Below are 23,961 nucleotides of genomic sequence, written 5' to 3'. Positions count from 1 at the left end.
GTGAGGATGAGGAGGATGTGATTCATCGCAGATCCTTCCCTCAGCACCGGTGACAAAGAAGGTGACACCAAGTGCCACTGGAGGCCGTGGCACTGGCAGCTGTCCCTTTGTGCCCCTGCAGGTGGTGATCATGAGGGATTACCACCACGAGAACGTGGTGGACATGTACAACAGTTACCTGGTGGGGGACGAGCTCTGGGTGGTGATGGAGTTCCTGGAGGGCGGCGCCCTGACCGACATCGTCACTCACACCAGGTGGGCTGGGCACAGAGAGCAGTCTGCACAGAACACACACAGAGACACTTAGAGAACACACATCCATCTATTTATATGTACCTGAACTGAGCCCATTGGTACACGCTTGCTGTGCCACCATCAGTAAGCAGAGGTGCAGCTGAACTCCTGCGAGCAGCAGCATTTGCTGAACCAAAGGGAAGGAAACACCTGGGAGGGCCTGGTGGGGATGGGGATCTGCTAACACTTTGGGAAGAGGTTTAGCACCAACACAGCTCTTATCCATTACTTCCTAGAATGGAAAAAAAAAAAAAAAAAGTTATTTTCCCTTCTCCCTGTTTGGTGATCTGTATTTTTGGGTTTGCTGTCATAACCACTTCTGCTCTAAGGGTGATTTCTCTTCACAAAGGTTATCTGCAAACCAAGCCCAAAACATAAGGGGAAAAGTATTTTTATGTCAGAATATTTTGTGCTTATGGTGGAGCACATTCCCATATTTCAGTTAATTTCCCACCTTTAAAGTAGGAAATTGGCCAGCACAAGAGCTGCAGTGTATGGAACTGCTCTGCCTCTGCTGAAGGCAGACATTAGATTTTACAGCCCTCTTTACATCTGCTCTTTGCTCATCTGCTTCTGATGAGATGGATAAAATGAGACAGGGAAGAGGGATTCTTTATTTAATTTCTTCTTGAATGAAAGAAAATTAGAATTTCCACACCAAACCAGTGGGAGAATATTTAGGGGAGCAAGAACAAAAGCAAGGAATTATAAATGAGAAAATTTGTGTTCTGTCCCAGTTAAATGGTGCTCTTAGGTCTTACCAAGAGTTATAACACAGGTGTTTTGAGTGTTAGCTTATGTGCTGAAATAAATCACAGTATGGCAAGTATTTGCCAAACTGTTAAAAGCTCTATCTTAAATGTTTCTGACAGAAGTTTGACAGCAAACAGATGCTCCCAGGACAGCACTTCTTAAGAGCTGTCATCTATTTTTAACTCAAAACAGTCTTTTCTTAATATGCTGGGTGTTTTTTTTTTTTTTACATTGCATGACCTTCCCTCAAAGATCCTGCTAAAATACTGCAAACGGCACAAATTAAAGCAGAAATCTCCACAGGTGTTCTTCTGCTCGTGTAAAAGAGATGCTGGGGACATTGGGGATGGGGCAGTGGCACAGGGTGCCCAGCCCATCCCAGGCATTGCACTGTAGCTGAGAGAATGACCCCACAATGGGTTTTTCAGCTGTGCACAGAAATGAGGACTCTTGTTTGTTTTTCTGCTGAAATACCCAGAATATTTTTATAGGAAGGCATGAAAGTGCTCTCAAAGAGCTACAACCCAGGGTCTGATGTTTTGCCTGCACAATTAAGGGTGGTTTTCCTCATATTTATTTATTCCACACCTGTTCCCATCCCAGTAGCGAAGCCTGCTTGGCAAGCAGCGAGCTTACTGTAAATAAGGCATTTCTGTGATTTCCCAGAGGGAAATTTCTGTGCTTTCCCAGAGACCCCAGCACGTGCACACTCGGCTTTTGGCACTAATGCAGAGCTCGCTGCAGGGCCGGTCCCCAGCCTCAGCTCCCAGAATCAGGAGCAGGAGCGGCCCCAGAGGCGCTGCAGGCAGATCTGTGGTGGAGCCGGTGCCTCCCCTCCCCTCCCCAGGCTGAGCTGTGCGTGTGTGCCGCCCTTGCAGGATGAACGAGGAGCAGATCGCCACGGTGTGCGTGTCCGTGCTGCGCGCCCTGTCCTACCTGCACCACCAGGGCGTCATCCACCGCGACATCAAGAGCGACTCCATCCTGCTCACCAGCGACGGCAGGGTGAGCCCGGGCTGAGCGACAGCGTGGGGCACCACGGGGTGGGAGTGACTCGGGGAACCTGGGCACGGCGGGGGACACACAGGGAACCTGCTAGAGCCTGGGAATAACTCGTGGGAGAAGCTGCATCCGAGGAACATGGACCTGGCCTCGCTGGTGATTGGCATCTGTGCTGCAGGCAGAGCCCTTGGGGAGGAACTGGAGCCTCAGACGCAGTGGCAGAGGAAGCTAGGCAGTAAGGGTGATGATCAGTGATGGGAGACCTCTGTTTGGACTGCACCACTCCTACCCTGATGCCTTCCAAAAACGCTTCCTTTGTACCACACTTAGTTATCATTTACTCAGCAGTTTCTGTACATGTGCTCTGCTTCCCCAGGCTGGCTGGGAGGCTAGCATCAGTCTATGCAAATAGTAAATAATCTGCATTACTGCTGAAACCCTCCCCAGATGGTAAGAGTAGCTTTCAGACTTCCAAGATGCCTGGTAAAAGCTGTCCCACACTTCCATGTGTGTTACTTGCTGTGCCTTTGTGTTGTTAATGAGCAGGGGGGGAAGGGCACAGAATGCTGCACAAGGCTTGCTCACTAAACAAAATGTGGTTTACACACAGAAAAAATTAGGGTTGCTCCCCTGGCCTTACACACCTGTCTAAGGCAAGACCTGAGGGTTGGACTGAGCCCAAGAGCTTTGGTTTGGCAGCAGATCCAGACTTCCCCTTCCCCAGGTAAAGCTCTTGGCTTCCAGGCCTGCTCTGAGTCCGTAGCCAAAGGCTGGCCTGTCCAATTTGATGCCCACTCACCAAGGGAGAGGGATTTTCTTCCTGCAGCAGCCACAGGCTGCTCCTCTTAATCCTGTCAAGGAAAGCCAATCCCACGTGTGTAGGAGCTGTTCAGTTGTGATTTCAGTTCATGTTGCTGGAATAACATCTGATCTGTGCTCAGGATCTGCATACAGTGCCTCATTATACTCATTACTCCAGTCCTCATTATCTGCATTGCAGATTTCTTCATGGCTGTGTTGTGCAATTATCTTTTTTTAGAAAATCCTCGTCTTTTATGTACTCCAATGAGCAATAGATATGCAAAACCTCTTGTGCTGCTACAAAAGAAGATTGGGCTCTGCTTCCAAAATATGCATTATTTCTTCCATTCTTCATCCTGTAAACTGAGAAATACATTTAGCGTGGAGCACTTGGCTATTATTGGCTTTGTTTTAGAAATACCAACAATCATTTTGTAATTCCGTTAAAAATAATATCCGTAACTTTAAAAAAAAGTAATGTCTGTGCGGAATCCAAAAGTGAGTGCTGACAATATGCCTACACAGTGCAGGGATTTATGCAGCTTCCCACTCCAGCTGTCCTGGGGCTGTTTGGGCTCCCTCTGTATCCCCAGACACGGAGTACTTGGTGGGATACACAGCCTGGGGACCTGGGGCGTGGGTCACCATTGGACTGGGCAGGGATGGAGAGTAGGAAAATGTCCAGGAATATCCCTTGGAAAGCTTCCAGGCCTCCAAGTAAGTCCTTGGAGAGGTAAAAAAAAAGATTTTAGCCTTAAGGATCAAGCTGTTTCTGGAAGGGGTGATGCCACCAACCCTCAGAGCAGCTTGTTGTGGAACTTTCACCTTGGCATTGTACAGCGACAGAGAGGGGGAGGTGATAATTTTCCATAATTTTTGTTGTTAAAAAAAAACAGTCATAAAAGTGTGAGCCAGGCACATGATGCAGCAGGAGCTGCTCTCGGGAGTGCTCGTGTATCCCATAATTTCTATTTCAGGTCACTGCCACAGCTGCTCAAGGACAGCAGTGATTCCTGAGCTGCCAGCAAAGGGACCAGGTTCACTCTAGGGCAAGGAGTGCTGTAGCCCCCCTGCCTCCTCCAGCTCTGCTCTCCTGCTGCCCAGAGAGGGAACTCCCTCAGTGACAGCCCCGTGGGAGGTCCTGGGCCTGGCAGACCCTTGGAAGGGTTTTATTTTCTATGGGTGATAAAAAGGAGTGGGGGGAATGGCACTTGTTCCCCACATTTTCTGGCAAACCCAGAGATTGTACAAACTGGTGTGAGCCACAGGAGGGCTGGGTGTCACTTGGAATATGTGTATTACTGGATATCACACATACATAACTACAAGCATGGGGGTCCTGTTTGGAATATTGTGTTTTCCTTTTATTTTTAAGTGTTATAAGCCATGTATCACCTCCCCATCCTTTGCTGGTGGAGAGGCAATGGGCTGTGACAGATGACATCAGGAATGAGCACCAGTGGCACCCTCCTCCATCTCCCCTTCGCTTTAATGTGCTGTGTGTTCCCGAGGCTGGGCTCCCATCCCAGCCCCTCCTCCAGAGCCGGGCTGCTGCCCTGCCCAGGAAAGCACTGCAGCCCCACCCCTGTCCCTGTGCTGCAGCTGTGCCTGGGAGGGCTTTGTCCTCTCACTCAGGAGGGGCTTTTTCTTCTTCTTTCCACAGATAAAATTGTCTGACTTCGGCTTCTGTGCCCAAGTGTCAAAGGAGGTCCCCAGGAGGAAGTCCCTGGTTGGGACACCCTATTGGATGGCACCAGAGGTGATATCCCGCCTGCCCTACGGCACTGAGGTGAGCACAGGACACTGCAGAGGGCATTCCCAGCTCCCTGTGGCACTGAGGTGAGCACAGGACACTGCAGAGGGGGTTCCCAGGAGGGGATATCCCAGGTGAGCACAGCAGGCACTGCAGGAGGGATAGCCCAGCCCCTGGAGCTGTGTCAGAGCTGTGCAGGTCAGGAACATTTGCACAGCTGTGCTAAATAGCAGTGATTCAGTTCGCCCCAGAGTGCAGCACCGTGCCTGGTTTGGAAGTGTTTCCCCAGGATGCAGTTATTTAATAACAGCTCCATTTAGCACTCCCAGCAGTGCAATGCTTTACACATTTTGCCCTGGGGTGCCGCAGGGAAGGGAGCTGCCCTCACTTGCACATTGTGGAAGGCCCTGTGCTGCTGTTAGACAGCGAGCCTGCAGGCTGGAGCTGCGCTCACGGGCATGCGCTGCTGCCTGTGCCAAAGCAGCGGGCTCCTCACACACCCCCTGCCCAGCCCGGTGCCACCAGTGTGTGCCAGGGCCCCTCTGCTCTCATCCTGCCCTTGCCCCCTCCGGAGGAGAGCCAGGGGAGCACCCGGGGCCAGCTGGGAGGGCTGCACTGCCACCCTCTGTGGTAGGACTGCTCTCCATCCATGGGCTCCTTCCCTGCCGTCACTGCTGCCATCAGCTGGGACACGGGGGTGGGAAAAGCCCCTCTGTGGGAGCTGTGTCAGGCACTGCCTGATGTTCTGGGAGAGGCAAGGCACGCGTTTCACTGGGAGCCTTCAGAGGAGCCCAGCAAGGAGGGAGCTCTGCAGTGCCACAGCCCGTGCATGGGCAGCTGTGAGTCACAGAGGGGACCGGTGACAGTGACACAGCCACCCTGCGGGGACAGGGCTGCCTCTGTGCCTCTGCCTGGGGACACAGCTGCTGCAGAGCTAGGGCATGGGATGGTCACACACAGCCTCGCTGCATGTACCTGCACTGAACACATCTACAAATACTGATGTACCCAGGGAAGGGAGTGAGCTGAGCAGGAGCTGCTCCATCCTCACACTGCTCTGGCACGGCACAGCAAGAGCACCCTGCTGGCACTGCTCTCCACCCAGGATCTGTGCTGTTGGAGAAGACATTCCAGAGATAATAGCATCAACTATTATTAGCCCATTAATAGCTTAGGGGGATTATAAAGTGGCTGAACTTAGGGCTGCATTAAGTTTCCCCATCAGAAGGGAAAGGGGGAAAAAAAAGGATTTAAACTAGAGGATAGTGTTGGCAAAAGAGCAAAAGCAGAATGAACTGGCCCTGGCAGTATTTGGGCTGGCAAATGACAGGAATTACAGTCATCAGAGGATTCTGGAGCAGCTCTGCAGCAGGCCAGGACTAAGAATAAAAAAAAGGTGTTTTTGAGCTAGAGCTGAATCACTTTCCAAAGGTGTTACATAATGTGCTACCTGTGCTGGCTGTAAACAAGGCTGGCTGTAGTGAGTGCTTGCATTTGCCTCGGGCTCTGGAATGGAGTTCCCATAGTCCTTAAGCTCCAGGGGAACAGAGTAAGTGATTCCAGAGCAGTGAAGTGTACCCTGCTCTCCAGCAGCTGCAGGGCAGCCTGGGGGGTGCTCAGTGGGTGCAGGTCAGTGCAGCTGGAATGCAGGGCAGCAGGACACAGCCTCTCCAAGGGTGCAGCTTTCAGTGGGCAGCACCCGAGGCAGCTGCAGAGCCCGGTTTTTGAGCCCCTGCCGGTCTGGGCTGTCAGGCCCTCACTGCTAGAAGGAAAGCCGTGGCCGGCTGGTAAAAACGAAACATGGATGGTGCTGGTGCTGGCTGGGCAGGCGGCAGGAGCCAGTGCAGTGCCAGCAGTGCCCCTGAGCCCCGGGCTGTTGCAGGTGGACATCTGGTCCCTGGGCATCATGGTGATGGAGATGATCGACGGGGAGCCGCCGTACTTCAACGAGCCGCCGCTGCAGGCCATGCGCCGCATCCGGGACAACCTCCCGCCCCGCGTCAAGGACACGCACAAGGTCAGCCTTCCCCGGCCCTGGCAGAGGCCCTGCGGGCACACCCTGCGTGTCCAAACCCTCACTGTCACCTCCAAGGGCCACTGGAGCAGTGGTGCCACACAGGGCTCCTGGGGGGGCGGGGAAAAGAGAGGCCGAAGCCATCGGTCACGGCCTTGTTTGTGCCTGACCCTGGCGCTGCTTTTGCAGCCAGAGATGGCAAAGGGAGCTGGGCACAGCCCCAAGCTCCCTGTGCTTCCCAGCCTGCCCGAGGACCAGAGCAGCCCAGCTCACTGCCCTGCTGCAGATGGGTTGGTACACCCATGTGAGGCACCAAAGCCTTTGGGCCCCTCCCAGTTAGGGGCTATTTCCATCAGCCCTCAGCCTAGCTTAATGCTGTTCTGTACCCCAGGGACACCCAAACACTCCAAACGCCAGAACTGACCCACAGCCCTTCTGCTGAGCACAGTGTCCCATTTGTCCCCAAGAAAGCAGCATGCCCAGAGCAGCACAGCTGCAGGGGGTGTTTGGCACCCCAATGCCCGTGTGTGTTTCAGGTCTCGGCGGTGCTGCGGGGCTTCCTAGACTCCATGCTGGTGCGGGAGCCCTCGCAGCGAGCCACGGCGCAGGAGCTGCTCCGACACCCCTTCCTGAAGCTGGCCGGGCCCCCCTCGTGCATCGTGCCCCTCATGAGGCAGCACAGGCACCGCTGAAGGGCTGCTGGGGAGGGGCAGCGCAGAGCCCGGCTCGTGGCGTGCGGGATCGCAGGCAGGGAGGAGGAGGAGCAGCAGAGCCTTGAGGAGGAAGGCAGCCCTGAGAAACGCTGCCGTGTGTACAGAGAGCCCCGGGGCAGGCAGCGCTCCCTGCTCCGCCGTGCCAGGGACAGGAGCAGGCCGGGCACCACAGCTGCCAGGCAGGGCGCACCCAATGCCAGCCTGGGCGAGGCGGCACGGAGCCAAACAGCTGAGCTTCACCGCGGGCTGAGGCACTTCTGGCTCAGAAGAACACTTTTCTGACAAACAAAGCACTTTTTATCTCGGCCAGAGCAGCGCAATGTATTTTGCAAGAAGTTTGTAATTTTCTGTACAGTACGTTTTGATAACTTGCAGTACTTTGTCATGTACCTGTTGTGTTAGTTAAGTAATAAGTGTAACTTAGAGAATTTGAGAAGATGAAGTTTCCTACTTTTTTTAAACCCTTTTGAAAACAGGAGAAAAAAGAAAAACAAAAAAAAAAAAAAGAAACCACAGCCACCTTTATGAAGTTGTAAGGTTTTGCAGAGTTCCCACAGGGTGAGCAGGGGGCTGATCCTGCCCTGACGGCCGGTGGGAGCGCCTGGCTTGGGGCACTGGGTGACAGAGGCAGCCCAGGCCAGCCCTGCCCCTGGCTGGGGAGCAATGCCCCTGCCCAGCCTTGGCCCAGGGGCCTCCCGGGCTGGCCTGAGCCCTCTCTTGCCGTGCCACCACACCTGCTCTGCCACCACAGCGGCCTCCGTGACTGCTGTCACACTCTGGCAGGGGACAGGGAGAGCAGCAGCTCCTCCTGCCAGCCCAGAGGGATCCCCAGAGCTCAGGCAGAGCCCTGGGATCAGTTGGGATGGGATGAGCTGCCAGCGTTTGCCAGAGAGGAGGAGTCGTGCTGCTGTCTAGACCTTTCTGAATGTTGATGCAACAGTTGACTACTGCAGTACAATTTTGTGTTATTTGTTGGATGACTTTGCATGTTAACTGTAGGCCTAAATAGATTTGCCTTTAAAGTTTTTAGAAGTGCTTCATAATTATTTCGATGAGAAACTAATTTTATTTATTAACGATGAGTTGTTTTTAATTCTGTATAATACAAAAGCCATGTTTTTCAAGTTTTTTTTTTTTCTTACTGACCTCATTTTATGGTATCTTTGAGAACCACAAAGCTAACTTTGTGAAAACACAGTTTCTTTCTTTTTATGAAATTTCATAGTTAATAAATTAATTGTTATTTATTGTAGTAAATTATAACCAAACATCTAAACCTGGCAGGAGCTGTTGCTTAAAGATCTTCTTCTGGGAGAAAAGAGTTGCCAGTAGTAAAGAAGCTCCTTAAGTTCTGCCCTTAAATAATATTTGGAGGGAGAGAAGCAATTTAAAAATAAAAAAGGAAGAAGGAGATAAGGATGACCTGGAACATGGAAGAGCTGTTCTTACATCAGTGTCTTACCCCAATGCTCTCTCCCTAGCCCTGTTTGCACATTTGAAGAAGATGCTGAAGAAAACGTTTGGCTCCCAGAGCCCACCCAGCAGGGAGCACCCCCAGCCTCCCAGGGCTCTCTTTTGTAGTCTTGACAACTCAGGAAACCAGGCTGCACCAGTCCAGGCAACGGCACAACTTAGTACTAGCTACAGAATTACCTTTTGTAACCATCTTTGGATAAAAAGGGGGTTGATGGGAGTTTTTTCTTCAATATTCAGCACATTTTAGGCTGTACAAGTGAAGAATTTTCTGCAACTTTCTTATCATTAGATACTTTAAGCAGTGTTCATCGAGTTTACTGAGAGTTTTGTCAATTTCAAAGGGGTTTTTTGTGAACACCAGCTACTGGTGAAACAAATGCACATGCAAGTTCAATAAATTCATTAATAAACACTTCAAGCTTCAGTGTGGTTTGTTTTTTCCCCGATGCGTTTTTTCTACTTTATAGATTTGATTCAGTCTCACAGTACTGGACCAAGCAGATAACAAAGGAAAAAAGCGTTCTTATAATATCTACTATTCTTTTATATGTATATATTATTCTTATTATATTATAATATATATATAACAAAGAAAAAAGTGTTTTTATATATAAACACGCAAGATACACATACATACATATAAATAGTGATTTATAGAGCTGCCCTAAGTGATTTCTAAGTGCATTCCCACCTCCCTTTCTCTATCCCCTAAATAATCCCTGATTACACAGCCCCAGTTTTAGCTCCCAGCTGTTGGTCTCTCACACCTACAGTTGTTCCCAGTTTCCCCAGCAGCACCAGTCAGCTGATGAATCCACAATGTTATTTGCTACCTCCCAGTCTTACAGGTGAGGATTTCTATTACTTTTGGTTTCTGACATCAGTAAATACTTCCAAATACATTTAAAAATGTAATGCCATCACCTAAAAACAAACAAATAAGGATGTGAAGAGCATCCATTCCCTCAGAAGCTGAGGCTGATACTCCAGTGAAATGATTGCCACCTGTCACTAGGGAATGGTGGCTGTTTCTGAGCTCACACTTCTAAAACTACTCCCAAATACTCCTCACGTGGGAGCAGAGGCCAGGACATTTCCTGGCTATGTCAGCCCCCTCCTCAGCAATAGAGCAATAATTTATAATTAAAGTTCTAATCACAAGTACTCTGTAAGTCATTAGCAGCTGCTTTAGTAAGTGCCTAATTATTACAGGTCCTTGCAGAGCTCAGGAGGGTGATAAGGTATATTTATCCACCTTCTGCTGCTGTGTTCATAAACATCTAGAAAGCAAAGCTTTCCATTTGCAGCTCACCCATAAAAAGCCATCAATAAATGAAAGCTAAATACTAAATTATTATCACAACAAAGTGCTGCCATCCTGAAGATGCTGCTGCAGTTTGACAGGCAGGAGGAAAGTTGGACATAATCTCTCTCATAAATAATTTTTTATAAATAGGCTTGAAAAGCTTAAAGCAATGGAGAATTCAGATCAATTTTACTAAATGTGAACAAAAGGATGGGGAGAATGAAAATATTTTAAAAGGTTTTCATCCAAGAGCTTAAATAACATTTTTTTTCAACCAAGATGCATCAGTCTGGGACACAAACTGTCCCTGACATTAAATTATTGTTTCTTTTTCCTTTCTTCCCAAAAAGCAAAACCATTTCAGTTCAACCAAAAAATATTTTCTGTTAGTTCAGAAAATCAAGAAATTAATTATTGCATTCCTGTGTTCCCAATAGCTTACAGACACACTCACCCCCTGAAGGTGAAGGCAGGTGCTTCCTAAGGGAAGCCCTCATGTGCCAGGAGAAGCAGCAGAAGCCCTTCAGGCAGGCACAGGAGCAGCTTCAGCTTTTGGGCAGTGTCCCCATCCAGTGGCCACTGCCACCACCGCAGGGCTCTGGGGCCAGTCCCTGTGAGTTCCTGTCAGGGTCAGTGCATTAAGGGCAGGTCACAGAGGCCAGCACAACCAGCCTTTGTCCATCTCACATCCACACAGATGTTTGGGAGCAGCTCCCTGTCCAGCGCTCACAGGAGGAGGCACAGCAAGGGACTGCCACCACCTGGCCAGGGCACAGCTGCCCCAGAGCAGCCTGGGCACGGTGTCCCCAGCCACTGCCTCTGCTGCAGGCACACCGAGCAGCCCAGGCAGCTCCACGAACTCCCCCTTCTCAGGGAGGAAGGCAGCCAGGTGGGGCTGCCCTCTCAGTGACTGGGAGGGCTCCAGGGGGCATTCTCCCATCTCTCCCACAGCCCCTGGCCAGAACGGCCTCTCCAGGAGACACATGGCAGTGGAGGAGGGGCTGCTCTGGCGTCTGCAGCTCAGCTGTTGGCTTCCTTTTTTGTGTTTGCCTGTTCTTTGGGAGGTCACAGTGGCAGATGTGCCAGGCTGATGGGAGCCGGCTGGGAGAGCCTGTCTGGCCCCAGGGCAGACAAGGGTGAGGCAGGACAAAGCTCCTCTCTATTAAGGATGAACCTTTAATCCTTTTATTCACCCTCCTGCTACCTCTGGCTTTTTCTAACTGCCTCTAAATGAACCTTTTCTTTTCTTTTTTAATTACCAGCTTCTTGTAGGCAGTGGCACTTGGTCAGTCTAAAGCTCACCCAGGACCCTTTCAGTGCAGTTCTAAAGGAAAAGGGCAAAGCCACTATCATTGTTAGTGCCATAATTTTGCTTTTTACATCCAAATGAGAAAACAGCTGAGCATAACACAGAAATGAGACCAGGAATGAGGCAGGACTAAAGGAAGGCTTATGCTGCATCCACCTTCATCAAAAAACCCATACATTTTGGAGGAGACTACAGCGTTAAAGAACAGTTAAGTTTCTTCTCTTACCTTTTTCCAACATTGAAATTACTATTTCTGATTGAGTTTTAAGCTGAAAGAAAACAATCAGGCCTCTGAATTAAATCAGTTTAAGAACAAGTTAGTGTTTTCCACACCCTAAATTGACACAAGGCCTGGCCTAACTCCTGCTGAGATAACACTGGAGCCAAGGGGAGTCAGAGGGCTCAGTGGGAATTGGACTATATCAGAATAAAACACATCATTGCCCACACAACACAATGGAAAAACAACCAAAAGATAGAAGAAAATTAGGGACAACCAACAAATCAGAGAACACTGAACCACCATGGTGTCTTCACCAAGCCATCTGCAGCACAACCACTGCTGGAAAAAAATCCTACACGTGCCATCCACTCAGATTTGTGTTCTGGTTCCATTGGTACCGTGGAGTGAGCACACAGCATTACATCATTTCAAATTAAGAAGGCAAATCAAGCATTATGTATGTACATGTTTTAATTCATTTTAAAAATCGTCTACATTTAAGGATAGATTTCAAGGGTTCCCTTATACTTTTTCTGTTACATTAGATTATACCTGAATAATCTGCATAGTGACTTTAACATTACTGTTTTCTTTTTCTCTTTATTTTTGTTTTGTTGTGAAAGTTATCAGTTGCAGGTAGCAATGTAACATCTCAACCACAATCACAATACGTGCAGGATGCCCAGCCAGAAGCATTTCTCAGTTGACTTGCAGTAGCACGGCACTTTATAATTTGTGTATCAATACTGTTTTTCTTTTTTTTTTTTTTTTCTAAGTTTACTTCAGATGTGGCTCAAGAAGCAAAAACAAACCTTCTTCACCCAGTCTCAGGTGTGGGGTCAGCTCCACAGCTGTGATCTGCTCCACTGGAGTTACTGACCTTGAATTCATTACTTTTTTTCCCCAAAGCACACCTGCGTTTGCCTCCATGCTTTCCTTAATATGAGTGCAAACTTGGGGATGTGGTTTGAGTCCCATCACCAGAGGGCCCGAATGAGCCCTGTGCAATGGCTCTGTCTCCCAGCCCTGCTTCCTGCATGGACAGGAACGTGGAGGGCTGAATGCTCCAAAGGTGACGCAGGGGGAGGTAAGAATCTCTGGGGATGGGGAAAAGGGAAAAAAAAAAATAAAACAAGAAAGCTAGTTGTGCTCCCAGTGTGAAACTCTGACATGTGAAGCATTTCTGTTCCAGATGATCAGCCCAGCTGCTTGAAGAAGGTATTCAAACCACCTACAGACACTGACTGTCCTTCCAGAGGCTGTGCTAAAGCCAAGCCTTAGCCTGGGTGTCTCCATGAAATGCCCAGGATGAGGTGCTGTGAATACTATCCCTTGCCCCCCAGAAAAAAAAGTGCTTTTGCTTTTTCTACCTGATCAGTGCCCGCGCGTCTCGGTGCTGCTCCTAGCCCATGTGTTTGTACTGAGATCTGTCCCGAGGGATCTGCACCTGGCTGGCTGTCAGCTTGTGGTGGATGTGGTAGATGCCCAGGGTGACCACGATCATCAGCCCCAGGATCAGCCCCAGGATCAGGGGCAGCGTTTCCTCCAGCTGCTCCTGCTGGTCCACCGGGCACTTGTGCTCTGCAGGGAAGGAACAGGGAAAGGGACATGGCTGAGACTGCAGGGCAAGGAACAGGGGAAAGAGGGAAAAGGGACGTGGCTGAGACTGCAGGGAAGGAACAGGGGAAAGAGGGAAAAGGGACGTGGCTGAGACTGCAGGGCAAGGAACAGGGGAACAGGGAGAAGAGGGATGTGGCTGAGACGCTGTGAGCTGTGGCTCCCCGGTCACGGCTCCATGCAGGACGGAGTGGCTGCAGCTGCCTGCAGAGCCCTGGGGAGAAAATCAATTGCCTTGGAGCAAAGTGGAATCACTCACAATGCAGGGAGAGGTACATCTATCAAAGCAGCCCACGCACTGGAAAAACACTGCCATGCCCATAAGCCCAGCCCTCTCTGCCACACACGGATGGCCTTGTTGGGAACAGGGCAGCCAAGGCCTGAGGTTCCTGAGGGCCCCAAGAGCTGCTTTGTTTATCCAGGCAGAGAGTCTGGAGAGGCCTCAGCATCAGGAAGGCTTTAATTGTGCACCAGACTCACCCTGCACATCACCCAGAGATTGCCCTTCTACCTGCAGGCTGGCAGAGTGGAACAGCACCACTGCCCCTCTCTGTGAGCTCCCCAGGGACACAGAACAAGCCCTGGCGGAGCACAGACATGTGCCTGTGTCAAGCAGCACCCCAGCACCCCACACGGCCCACCAAATACAGCAAAGAAGCAGCAGAAGCAACATGAGCCCTGCCAGTGCTTGTCTGTGGCTGATGAGTCTCTGCCACAGCCTAACAAACCACTAGAAAATAGTGATACAATTGGAAAATACTTTTCTGTTGAGCTTGGAAAGGCCACTAGGGTCAGGAACACTGGTAACCCTGGCTTAGCTCCCTTACACTTCCAGAGTCTACTGCAGGCCAGGGGGACAGGACCAGGATGCACATCTTTCCCCACAGGATTGTTGCTTCTCCGTGCTGATGGACAGGCAGGGCCCATGCTGCTGAGATGGGGCTGCCAGGCTAAAAAGGAGAAAAATGCCAGTTCTGGGGGAGGGAAAAGGGTACGTGATACAGGAAGGACAATTCTCTGTCTTCATTGTATTAGAAATGTGCTGGAAACAATGACAACTTTAAAGGGGAAAAAAAGGGAAAATAGAAAAGCTGTGTGTTAGATGAACAAATACAAAGGGCACCACAATTTCCCCCCTGCTAAAGACTGTCCAGATGGGTTCCTCGGGCAGCTGATTGCAGAGCTCTGCAATAACCACGAAGAGCAAATGCTCCACAAATCTAACAGCATGTGGCAAAGAGCAGGAGAAACCCAGAGAGCCCCGGGCCCAGGCAGGAGGTGACAGCAGGGACCCATCTCCAGCGGTGCTGGCACCTCCAGGAGCTCCACCACGTCCTGGAGCACAGCCTCCTGCCAGCAATGGCATCAGGAAACATTTCAAGCTGCAAATTAGGTAAAACAAAAAAAAGCAAAAGTGGAATGTTGTCTAACACACAAGAATGTCCTTTTCAGTTCCAGTTGCTCACCGTTTCACCAGAGGAGTGATTAATCACCAGGACTGTGGCACAGGCAACTCAGCAATTGCTGCAATGCAGGGGTTTTGTTTGTTTGTAGTGAGGAGAATGGGGGGAGAAACCCTGATGGTTACTTAGCTCCCAGAATTGGGTTTCTAGTGCTCTGTGGAATCGTTCCCAGTTTAGGAGGCTAAGGCCTGGGCAGCTCACAGGGACACAAGGCCAGGCTGAGCTGACTGCAGGAAAAGGCACTCAGGGGCAGTGCTGTGGGGCCCCACTCCCCACAGGAACGGAGCAGCACCATTCCCATGGAAGGACCCCAGCTCCAGGAGCTCCTGTGCACCCCCCATGGCTGCAGACAGGCTGTGCTGAGCTGCCCATCAGCACCAGAGCACTCTGGCTGGACACTGGCTCCTGCTGGGGAAGGGGCTTAGCTGAAACCAAGAGACGATGGAAAGGAGCTGCTGGAAGCCCAGCTGAGAGGATTCCCCGTGCTCAAACACACACCAGCTTTTCCTTGCACCTTTCCCCAAACAGCAACGCTCCAGGAGAACAGGCTGGATGTGGGGGCTGCAGCCAGTGGAGAAAGCAAAGCTAAAAGCACCAGTGCAGAAAACAGACCCAGCTCTAAAGCCCCCACTTGTAACATTTGAATTCCACCAAATTTTGCCAGGGCACAAAACACGCCAGAGGACGTGGCCAGAGATCCATGGGCCACAGAAAGCCAGGCTGTGTTTAGGGGTCTGTGTCACGACTCAAAAAGGTGTCAGCTCCTGCAAGCAACCAAGGAAGAGAGTTCTTTATCCTGACACTATTTTTAAGAGGATTAAAATAAAATAAAAAAGAAAGCCAACAGAAAGTAGAAAGGAAAAAAAAAAAAAAAAAAGCAGCAAGCAAAGCTGTCAGTGTCCAGCAGCACATCCCCAAATCCAGCTGCACTCACTGCACCTCTCTATGCCCCACCCACACCTGCTCCTCACCAGAAACATCCATTTTCTCCTTTTGGAGCAGACCACCAAAGCCTGGGCTCTTTGGAGACTACAGGGGGAATGGGGGGATGCAGTATGGAGGCACTGGGAAGTGCAAAGCACAAACACATCTGCAGCAGAAGTGAGGCTCTCTGGGTGCTGACTGCTAGGAGGGTGAATTCTCTATTTTAACATTAATATCATATTAATCCACATAATTTTATGACAAATAAAAATACTTGCACACTTATAAAAGGGTACTTTAACATTTATACAGCATTTTTCACCCCAAGAATTCAAAGCAAAGGCACTGAGGTCCACAACACAGCAGGGAGGCAAGGCAGGCAGCAGGTATCATTCCTGCTCCATCAGCACAGGAACAGACAAAAGGGAACAGGAGGATAGAAGGGTTTGGACAAATTTGGATGTTCAACCCCCTTGAGTATGGGTAGGTTGGTGCTTGACAAACAGAGAACCACTGCACTGGGAACAGCTACGATTTCAGATTAATGACCCTGCAGGAAAACAGCCCTTTCTGTCAAATTTCCCCAGTATTTCACTCCAGGTCCCAGGATCTCAGCATTTCCCAGTTCCTGGGTTACCCTCGGTCCAGGGAAGCAAGCCGGTCCCTGGCAATAAGGAGGAAGCTGGGGCTGTGCTGGGAGCTGTGCTGCACCCCAAACACGGCCGGGTCACGCCCTGGCAGGGCGGTGCCAACCCCGCTCCCTGCACACAACACCCACCGCAGAGGGACACAAAGGAGGTGCTGAGGGGCATTTCCTCCTCTCCTTTGTGCTGCGCCTCCTCCCAGGCTCACGTACTGCCACGGTTTCTATGGTGAGCGCTCGCCCAGTTCCAGCAGGGGCTGTGAAACCACCTAAGAGCGCATTTCCCCCTCCAGAATCCTCCCGCAGAGCACACAGGCCAACAGCCCGGCAGGAGGCACCGCGCCCTCCCGCCCGCACCAGCACCGGCCCCAGCATCGGCACAAGGGGGACCGGCGCAAGGGGGGAAACGGCCCAGCTGTGTCCGGCATGACAAGGGGTTGGCATTTTGAGATGGGAGCTTGTAAGTAAACACTTAAAAAATTAAACAAAGAAGGACCAGGTGCATTTTAAAAAGTGGCTGCATACCTTGGAGCAAAGGACCCTTGAGAAAATGTGGCCCTCAAGTGGGAGGCTGCAGCTCTCCCTCTGAGCCACACCAGGATCCCAGTCCCTTATTATCAGCTGTTGTATCCCTTTGTATTACTATTTTTGATCATATTGCTTTATATTCGAATTTTTAGATATAAAATCAAAAGAGCTGACACTTTCTCTGGGGTTCTTCCATCAGTTTAAATCTTTTCCCACCCTCTTGATCCAGCTCTCATTTTACTCATCTTCTAAGCTGAAAAATGTACACACATTTTCCCCTATCATAAAAAAATAAATTAGCAAAGTCTGATTGAAAAAAAAATCTGCTGCTTCTCTATTGAAAAATAAAAACTTAAATAAATAAATAAATAAATGTGGACTTGTGAAGGTTGGAAGCAGTATCTCAAAAAAAAAAATACTCTAGCACATGAATTTAAGCATTCAAAAAAACCAAAGACAATGCAATCATTCCCTACAAGCTGTTTAACCTATCCCTGCCAGGACAGTGTCAGGACTAATGAAGAAACCTTTCCCCCATTTCTTTGTGGAAAACGGGGCCCGACCCTCCTGTGTCTTGGTGATTCTTCCGCTCTAGCAGGTCTCTTTCTCTCCTCCAAAATATTTTAAAATGTTCTGTAGCTTGTTCATAATTAATAGGAATTTCACCTAATGGGAAATTAATGAAGCAAAAAGGAGAAGGCTAATTACTGTAATTTGAGATTGGCAGTGGTTTCCAGACCCCACAAAGGATGCTGCTGTGCCATGTGTGTGCCGAGGCTGGAGGGAACGCAGCACTGGGAGAGCAGCAGTGCCCTGGATAGAGCTCCATTGATAAATCACCTCCCAGCCCCTCTGACCACCCCTCCTCCAGGTGCCCTCTGCTGCTCAGCTTCCAGTGGAATTCAACAAAAAGGAGTGTAATTCAATAATGAGAGCAACAACTACAGAAAACCCCATTGAGCCTGACAAAGAGAGAAGCCATGCTGTCCTCCAGAGGAGGAATTCCCTCCATGTGTTTAAAGATTGCTAAAGAAACATCATGTCTTTGTGTGCTGGAAAAAAGAAAAGCCCACCAAACTACAGCAACAAAACAGAAAACAAAATAGAAACAAATTTGCTGCCTGACAGGAATGAGCATATAATGAAAACAGCAGGTAGGTTCCTCTGGCAGTGAGCCCAAGGTTTGGTTGTTTTAACTGGGAGCTCTAGGACTTCACAGGTTTGGTAACACAGAGACACAGCCTTGCATATTTGAAACACGCTGTTCTCAGCCCCCAAGGTCTGCCCAGCCCAACCCTGAGTGCAGGAATCCTGGATACACAGGAGGAAAAAGAGGGTAAAGCTACTCTGACAAAAAAAATTACAGCAAACGATCAAGTTCTACTTTTTCCTGAAAAATGTGGTACTACTTTGATACAAAAACACCCTGCCCACGGATAAAGCCTACTCAGTATTACACTGGCCTTGCTGTGAGTAATTCAGGCAGGCAGAGCTCTGCCAGCACATGCAGCAGCACCAATTTACAACATCAGTGAGAGGATGCGAGTCGTGAGTGCAACCACTCAGCTCTGCAGTCACTGCTGGGCTTCCATTGTGCTCCAAAACATTTCCCACATGCAAAATAATAAAGCTCCACGGTTTTAATGCTAGGCTTGAATACCACCATTTGCTAACTCATTATTAAAAGAGTTGGCCATTACACGTTTTGTTTGCACCTGGTTACAATAACAGGCTTAACTGATTTTAGCTAAGGCAGCACTGTGAAATGGGACTGGTCTGCCCTAATCCAGGAATGGCTACACTGCCTCATGCAGCCTGATGGGAAAGCCAAGGGGGAGCACCATGGGTTCCTTGGGATAAAGGGACCTGAGACTGCAGGAACCCTGTCCCATAGCAGCACTGCTGGAGGCTCCAGTGCTCGAGCCTTTGATACAAAGAGCATGTTGTAACTCAGGTTTTCTTTTCTCCACCATGGATGTTAAGGAACCCCAGAAGCAGAATGGCATCCCGTGTGTTGGGATGCCACTGAGGTCCCTGTTTCGCTTCCTTCCCCCTCACATGGGCATTAATCAAACTGGAGCCAGGAACGTGCACCCCCAGCAAACCCTGCCACTGCAGCCCCCAGCTTCCCCAGCGTGCAGCAGCCCTAAGGAACCCCTGGGGCTGTGCTGAAGCATTTTTGTGCTGCAGAGGAGACACCTCAGCCTTGCAGGGCTCCCCAGGGATGCTGCACTGGGGCTTGCTGGCAATCTGACTCTATGAGTACTTACAGAAGACAACGTACATACAACGATGGCCCGTGTTTTGGCAGCGGGGCTGAATTTTTAAGGCCTTTTGGGGGACCACAGAGGCAAGGAATGGGTTGGAGGGAGTGCAGGGAACACTGGGAACAGGCTGCAGTGAGGGGAAAGTGGCCCTGCAAAAGGTGGGACCCAAATTCCTTCAGTAGATTGCAACATCCCCAAAGGCCGTGGCACCATCAGCACCTCGGGGATGCGGGACGTGCCTCTGCCTGCTCCTTACCTTCACTGAAGACAAAATCCGCGGGAATGTCGAAGGGCTGGAGCCGCACTTCCGACAGCAGGAGCTGCACGGACTTCTGGTGGTCGCTGGAGACGAGGGCGATGGTCTGCTGTGCCTGGCACTCGTAGGAGCGCCCGGCAGGGGTCACCAGGGCCGAGAGCCGGTGCGAGGAGGCCGTGTGCTTCCCGGCTGCCCAGGGACACACACGGGTCAGGCCCGGCCCCGAGTGGGGGAACAGAGGCAACGAACCGAACGGGCGGGACACGGCCGGGGCGCAATGCGGCAGCAGCGCCTGCTGCCCCTGAGGGTCCTCCCGGGGTGCGACCCGGCTTTTGGGGGACACCCCGCACAGCCAGGGCAGCTCACACACCGGGATGGGCTCCCGCAAGCGGAACACGGCCCCAGCACACGGAGCTACCCCACAAAGCGCAGAGCTGGCCCTGCTGCCGCCAGCTCCGCTCCTGCCACAGCGCCCGGAGTCCCGAACGTGACATGGTGCCCGCTCACAGACACTCGGGGTGCAGCCCGGGACTGGGGCTGTGCTCCCCACATTTGGGGAACACCCATTTCTGAGGCTGCACTTGGGCTCTGAATCCAGGTAGGAAGGGGCAGTGCCATTGGGGACCAACAGGCCACAGAGCCCTTCCTGAACACACAACGGGGCCGTTGCACCCAAGTACAAACCAGAGAAAATACGTTCCCATCACACCGAGCTTGTTTTGCAAGCGAAGGCCGGCTGCGGCTGAGCCAGGTGGAATGAAGGGTATTTTCCACCTCCCGCTTTCTGCAGCCCTTTGTTCCCCTCGGCAGCACAAAAAGGCAATCAGGGCTTCACACGGGCAGGGGCTGATGCGGCACGGCCGGCTCCGTGCTCTGGGGACTCAAACAGTGGGAACACAGCCCCAAAACCAGCATGTCTTATGGCAACAACTCTAAACGCCCTATTCGCTGGAGTTGGAAAATTGCGGAGAGAACTATTTGCAAGTGACAATATTTCATTTTCCAATTCAATAGAACACATTTCTGAGCCGAAATGAAATAAAAACAAAATGAAAACCAAAAGAATGGAAATCCAGTGAGAAAAAAGGAGGCTGCTGGGTGCGGAGGTGTGTGGGGGTATGATACTAATGTCAATCTCGGGGAACTGCTGCTTTCCCACGTATTCAACCATCATCAGGATTAACCTCAAAAACAATGTCCCCACAGGAAAGGAGACAAGCTTTTCCAGCCCAGGTGTCTCCCTGACCCACCCCTCGGGCCCTGGGTCCCACAGGACAGCGCAGCAAACGGGCAGAGCTGGGCTCTCCCTCCTCCGCCAACTGCGGTGATTAAAAACAAGGGAAAAAAAAAACAGCGGAGAAAGAAAATATTAAACATGCGGTTTAAAGCCGGCAGCAGGTCTCGGCTTTGTCGGGAGGCTTTGGGGTTTTCTTTTTCCCTAAGCTCCACTGAGGAGCAGCCCGCTGAGCGCTCCCCGCGCCCGCCCGCCCGCCGGGATCTCCCTGAATCCCCGAGCCCGGGCGCTTACGGCTGACGGCATCCTTGAAGTAGGTGCGCTCGGAGGTGTCGTACGTGAACTGGATCCGGCTGAGCTTCCAGGACGCCTCGGGGCCCCGGGACGTGTTGTGCCCCTCCTGCCGAGACAGACAGGGCCGGTGAGGAGCCCGCGGAGCCGCCGCGCCCCCGGCCCGCTCCCGGCGTGCCCGTACCTTCAGGAAGGAGAGTTTGAGGGTGTACGCTTGGTCCAGCCACGAGAGCTCCAGCTCCGACTCGTTCGTGCCGCACTTGCCCTTCATCTCGGCGCCCCGCGACAGCGGGATATCGGCTTGCTCCGTGATCAGCTGCAAAAGGGAGCGGGGCTCAGCGGGGCGACCCCCGAGTCCCCCCACCCCTGCCCCGGCTGAAAATCCTCGGAGGGAATAAAGGACTTTCCGAAAGTAGCGGCAGCTGTGCGCGCGTGTGTGTGCCCCCTGCCATCCCCGGTCCTGCTGGAGCCCCGGACCCCCGGGCCCCACTCACATCCACATAATTGCTGGCCCACACGTCGTAGGGGACGATGAACTTGGCGGCGAATTCGGCCATGAGACACGTCGTCCGGTTTTCCCGCACCACGAAGATGTCCTTCTCGGGGTTAGGGGAGAGCCCGGAGAGGTTTTCAACTTCTTGCTCGGCGGCCAGGCGAGCCGCGGCGTCTGCGGGCACAGCGGGGCTGAGCGCCGGCAGCCCGAGCCTCTGCCGCTCACCCCAACACCCCCCGCCGCCCCGAGCCCCCTGGAGCGAGCTACTCTATCGCGACGGGGCGCTCCTGTCGCGACTGAGCAGGTGGAGGCGATGTGGCAGCCGGCGGCGGTAATGCGAGACCGGTGCCGGGTCAGCGCCAGCGGCTGCCTGGTCGCGACAGGGCTCCGTGCCGCGACTCGCCACTCAGGTACTCACGCAAGATGAAAAGCAGCCCCGGGAGAAGCCCCCCGGCCATTCTCCCTGCTCGGTCCCGGCGTGGCCGCGGCTGCTGCAGCTGCTCCTCCAAAAGGTCCGCTCCGGAGAAAAGAAAAAAAAAATTAAAAAGGAGAGGGGAAAAAAGCCGCACACCTCCTTCCTCAGGAGCCGCACCGGCTGCAAAAGCACTCTGCTGCGGAGTGGCGAGGAGGAGGGACGGGGAAAGTGCGTGGGTGTGCGGGGAGGAGGAGGGGAGATGCCGGCGGAGCTGATGGAGCGCCCACGCCGAGGGACGGGGCGTACGCAGCCGGGCGGGGAGGAGGGAGGAAGGGATTCCCCCCCCTCCGGCGCCGGGCCCCGCGGAGGGGCTGCCGGGGATCCCCGCGGAGCTCGGGCCGAACGAGGCTGGAGCGGAGCGGGCTCACCACCCCGAGCGCTGTCCCGGCAGGGCCGGCGCTGGCAGCGAGCCCGGGACCCCTCGCCCCGCGCTCCCTGCCGGAGAGGCCGGCGGGATGGAGGAGGGGACACCTATTCCTGTGCCGGCTGCTCACACAGCGTCACTAATTTCGGTGAAGGCGAGCAGCTGCTCCGCGTGTTCATTTAGGAAGAAACGTGCGGTTATTTTTGTGCGCCAAGGTCGGAAGCAAACGCGCATCCTTCTGTGAGCGGCCATTGGCACACCTGAGCTCTAAGATGTCCCAAACCACAAGGCGCACCGTAACATAAAACCCAACAGCCCGAGAAGGTGCTTTAAAACAGGAACAACACGGCCCGTGCGGGTGTTTTGTGGGCACGGGCAGGAGGCGCGCCTGGGATGTGGGATGGGGGGAAGCGAGCCGAGGCACTCAGGGTTTGTCCCTGGCCGGCTCCAAGGTGCGGCACAGCGAGGGAGAGGGGCTGCGGGGCGCGGAGAGAGCTCGGGGGGCTGCCCGCCCCCTGCCCTGCCGGCTCCGGGCCCTCAGCCCCGAACCAAGGAGCGCCTTCCCTCCCTCGCTGCCAGCCGGGCCAGAGCAGCACCGGCCCCGGCAGTGCGGGCGATCCCAGCCAGGCCGCGCCGCCGCTCCGTGCGGGGAACTGCGGCCGGCCCCCGTGCCCCGCTGATGCCACGTTGAAATAGTTCTGCCCCCTCGCACCGGGACCTTTTTTTTTGAGCTTTAACGCGCTGCCACTCTCGCCCCGGCACCAGGAGCACATCCAAATATTTACGATTTACAGCGACACCAGTCCCAGGAGCAGTGGGGATGAAGGGCCCTACTGACAACGGTTTTTCGGTAAAAAGCCAAAGGGACAGCAGCCATCCGGAGTGATAGCGTTACTGGATTCACTACCAATTCCCATTTCTAGTTCAGGAAAAGGCATCTGGAGGAAACCGTCCAAGACATTGCCATCCAAGGTGAGTTTTGATTGTGGGCAGCTGCCCTTTCTCTTTCAGGGCACACACTTGCAGAGAGGAGCCTTCTTGCTGGGAAATGGCTTTTTTAAAAAATAAAAACTGATAGTAAAGGAATTTTTTTTTTAACTACAATGTTGAAATTTCCTTTCTGCTTTCTGTACATATTGAATATATATTCTGACCATTTCCTTCTCTCTCTCTCCTGCTTCATGATGAAAAGCCATTCCCACACACCCCCAAATACAGTCAGACCTGTGTCAGTTGTGGCACAGGATTAACCTATGGATAATTATTTCAGGGGACTATATAAAGGGAAAAAATTTAATCTTGTAGAAAATAGAACCTTTGACTGTAACAGGCTGTACTTCTGTGATGATTTTAGTGCCTGGCTTCCTCAGGTCCTACACTGATGAGCTGAAGGTAGTGTTTGACTGCCGTTTATTTCCTTCTGTGTTCCACGATTTAATTTCCAGCTTTTTTGAAGATCCTAGGTAGATTTTAAGGCCCAAAATACATGATTCTGGGCAGCTGCCCCTGCATCCAGCCTGTGCAGGAGGGTCCAGGGAGCAGCTGGGAGAGAGCAGCTATACTGGATGCAGGGGCAAGGCTGCCCCCCAGCCCAGAACTGTGCTCCCCCAGCTGCACCGCACAACAAAGCCTTCAGCTCCAGGGACAGTTGCCACTTCCAGCCTGCAGAGCTACCTTCATCCTGCTCTCTGTGGCAAATAAAAGGGAAAGGCCTAAGACTTGCCAGCACTGAGAAACCCCCAAAACACAGAGCAGGAAGCTC

General features: G+C 52.0%; 2 protein-coding genes across 4 annotated transcripts in view; one reads left to right on the top strand and one right to left on the bottom strand.

Annotated features, from left to right (window-relative positions):
* PAK5 (p21 (RAC1) activated kinase 5) overlaps positions 1 to 9,230 on the top strand; it is a 299,053-nt gene extending 289,823 nt beyond the window's left edge. For all 3 annotated transcript variants that reach the window (XM_063152843.1, XM_063152841.1, XM_063152842.1), the window contains 5 exons: positions 122 to 255; positions 1,926 to 2,052; positions 4,514 to 4,639; positions 6,486 to 6,620; positions 7,154 to 9,230. In XM_063152843.1, the coding sequence (XP_063008913.1) occupies positions 122 to 255; positions 1,926 to 2,052; positions 4,514 to 4,639; positions 6,486 to 6,620; positions 7,154 to 7,309 (678 nt within the window). In that variant the 3' untranslated portion in view covers positions 7,310 to 9,230. The remainder of the gene's footprint in view (positions 1 to 121; positions 256 to 1,925; positions 2,053 to 4,513; positions 4,640 to 6,485; positions 6,621 to 7,153) is intronic.
* A 2,867-nt stretch (positions 9,231 to 12,097) lies between these two features.
* Positions 12,098 to 22,055, bottom strand: LAMP5 (lysosomal associated membrane protein family member 5). The gene is made up of 6 exons (XM_063152844.1): positions 21,779 to 22,055; positions 21,362 to 21,534; positions 21,052 to 21,183; positions 20,871 to 20,976; positions 19,343 to 19,531; positions 12,098 to 13,225 (listed from the first exon to the last, which is right to left on the bottom strand). Exons 1-6 carry the CDS (start codon positions 21,816 to 21,818, stop codon positions 13,047 to 13,049), a joined length of 819 nt encoding a protein of 272 aa, XP_063008914.1. The 5' UTR covers positions 21,819 to 22,055; the 3' UTR covers positions 12,098 to 13,046.
* Between the last annotated feature and the right edge of the window lie 1,906 nt (positions 22,056 to 23,961).

This window comes from Melospiza melodia, chromosome 3 (assembly GCF_035770615.1).
Source record: "Melospiza melodia melodia isolate bMelMel2 chromosome 3, bMelMel2.pri, whole genome shotgun sequence".
NCBI lineage: Eukaryota > Metazoa > Chordata > Aves > Passeriformes > Passerellidae > Melospiza > Melospiza melodia.
Note: the sequence above shows the minus strand (reverse complement) of the source record. Positions and strands in the feature narration are given on the sequence as shown.

Coding starts and splice junctions, on each gene's coding strand:
- LAMP5 (XM_063152844.1), bottom strand. CDS start 21,818: ATGGCCGGGGGGCTTCTCCCGGGGCTGCTTTTCATCTTGC. Junction 21,535..21,778: donor GGGGCTGCTTTTCATCTTGC/GTGAGTACCTGA, acceptor CTGTGCCCGCAG/ACGCCGCGGCTCGCCTGGCC. Junction 20,977..21,051: donor TCAAACTCTCCTTCCTGAAG/GTACGGGCACGC, acceptor CTGTCTCGGCAG/GAGGGGCACAACACGTCCCG.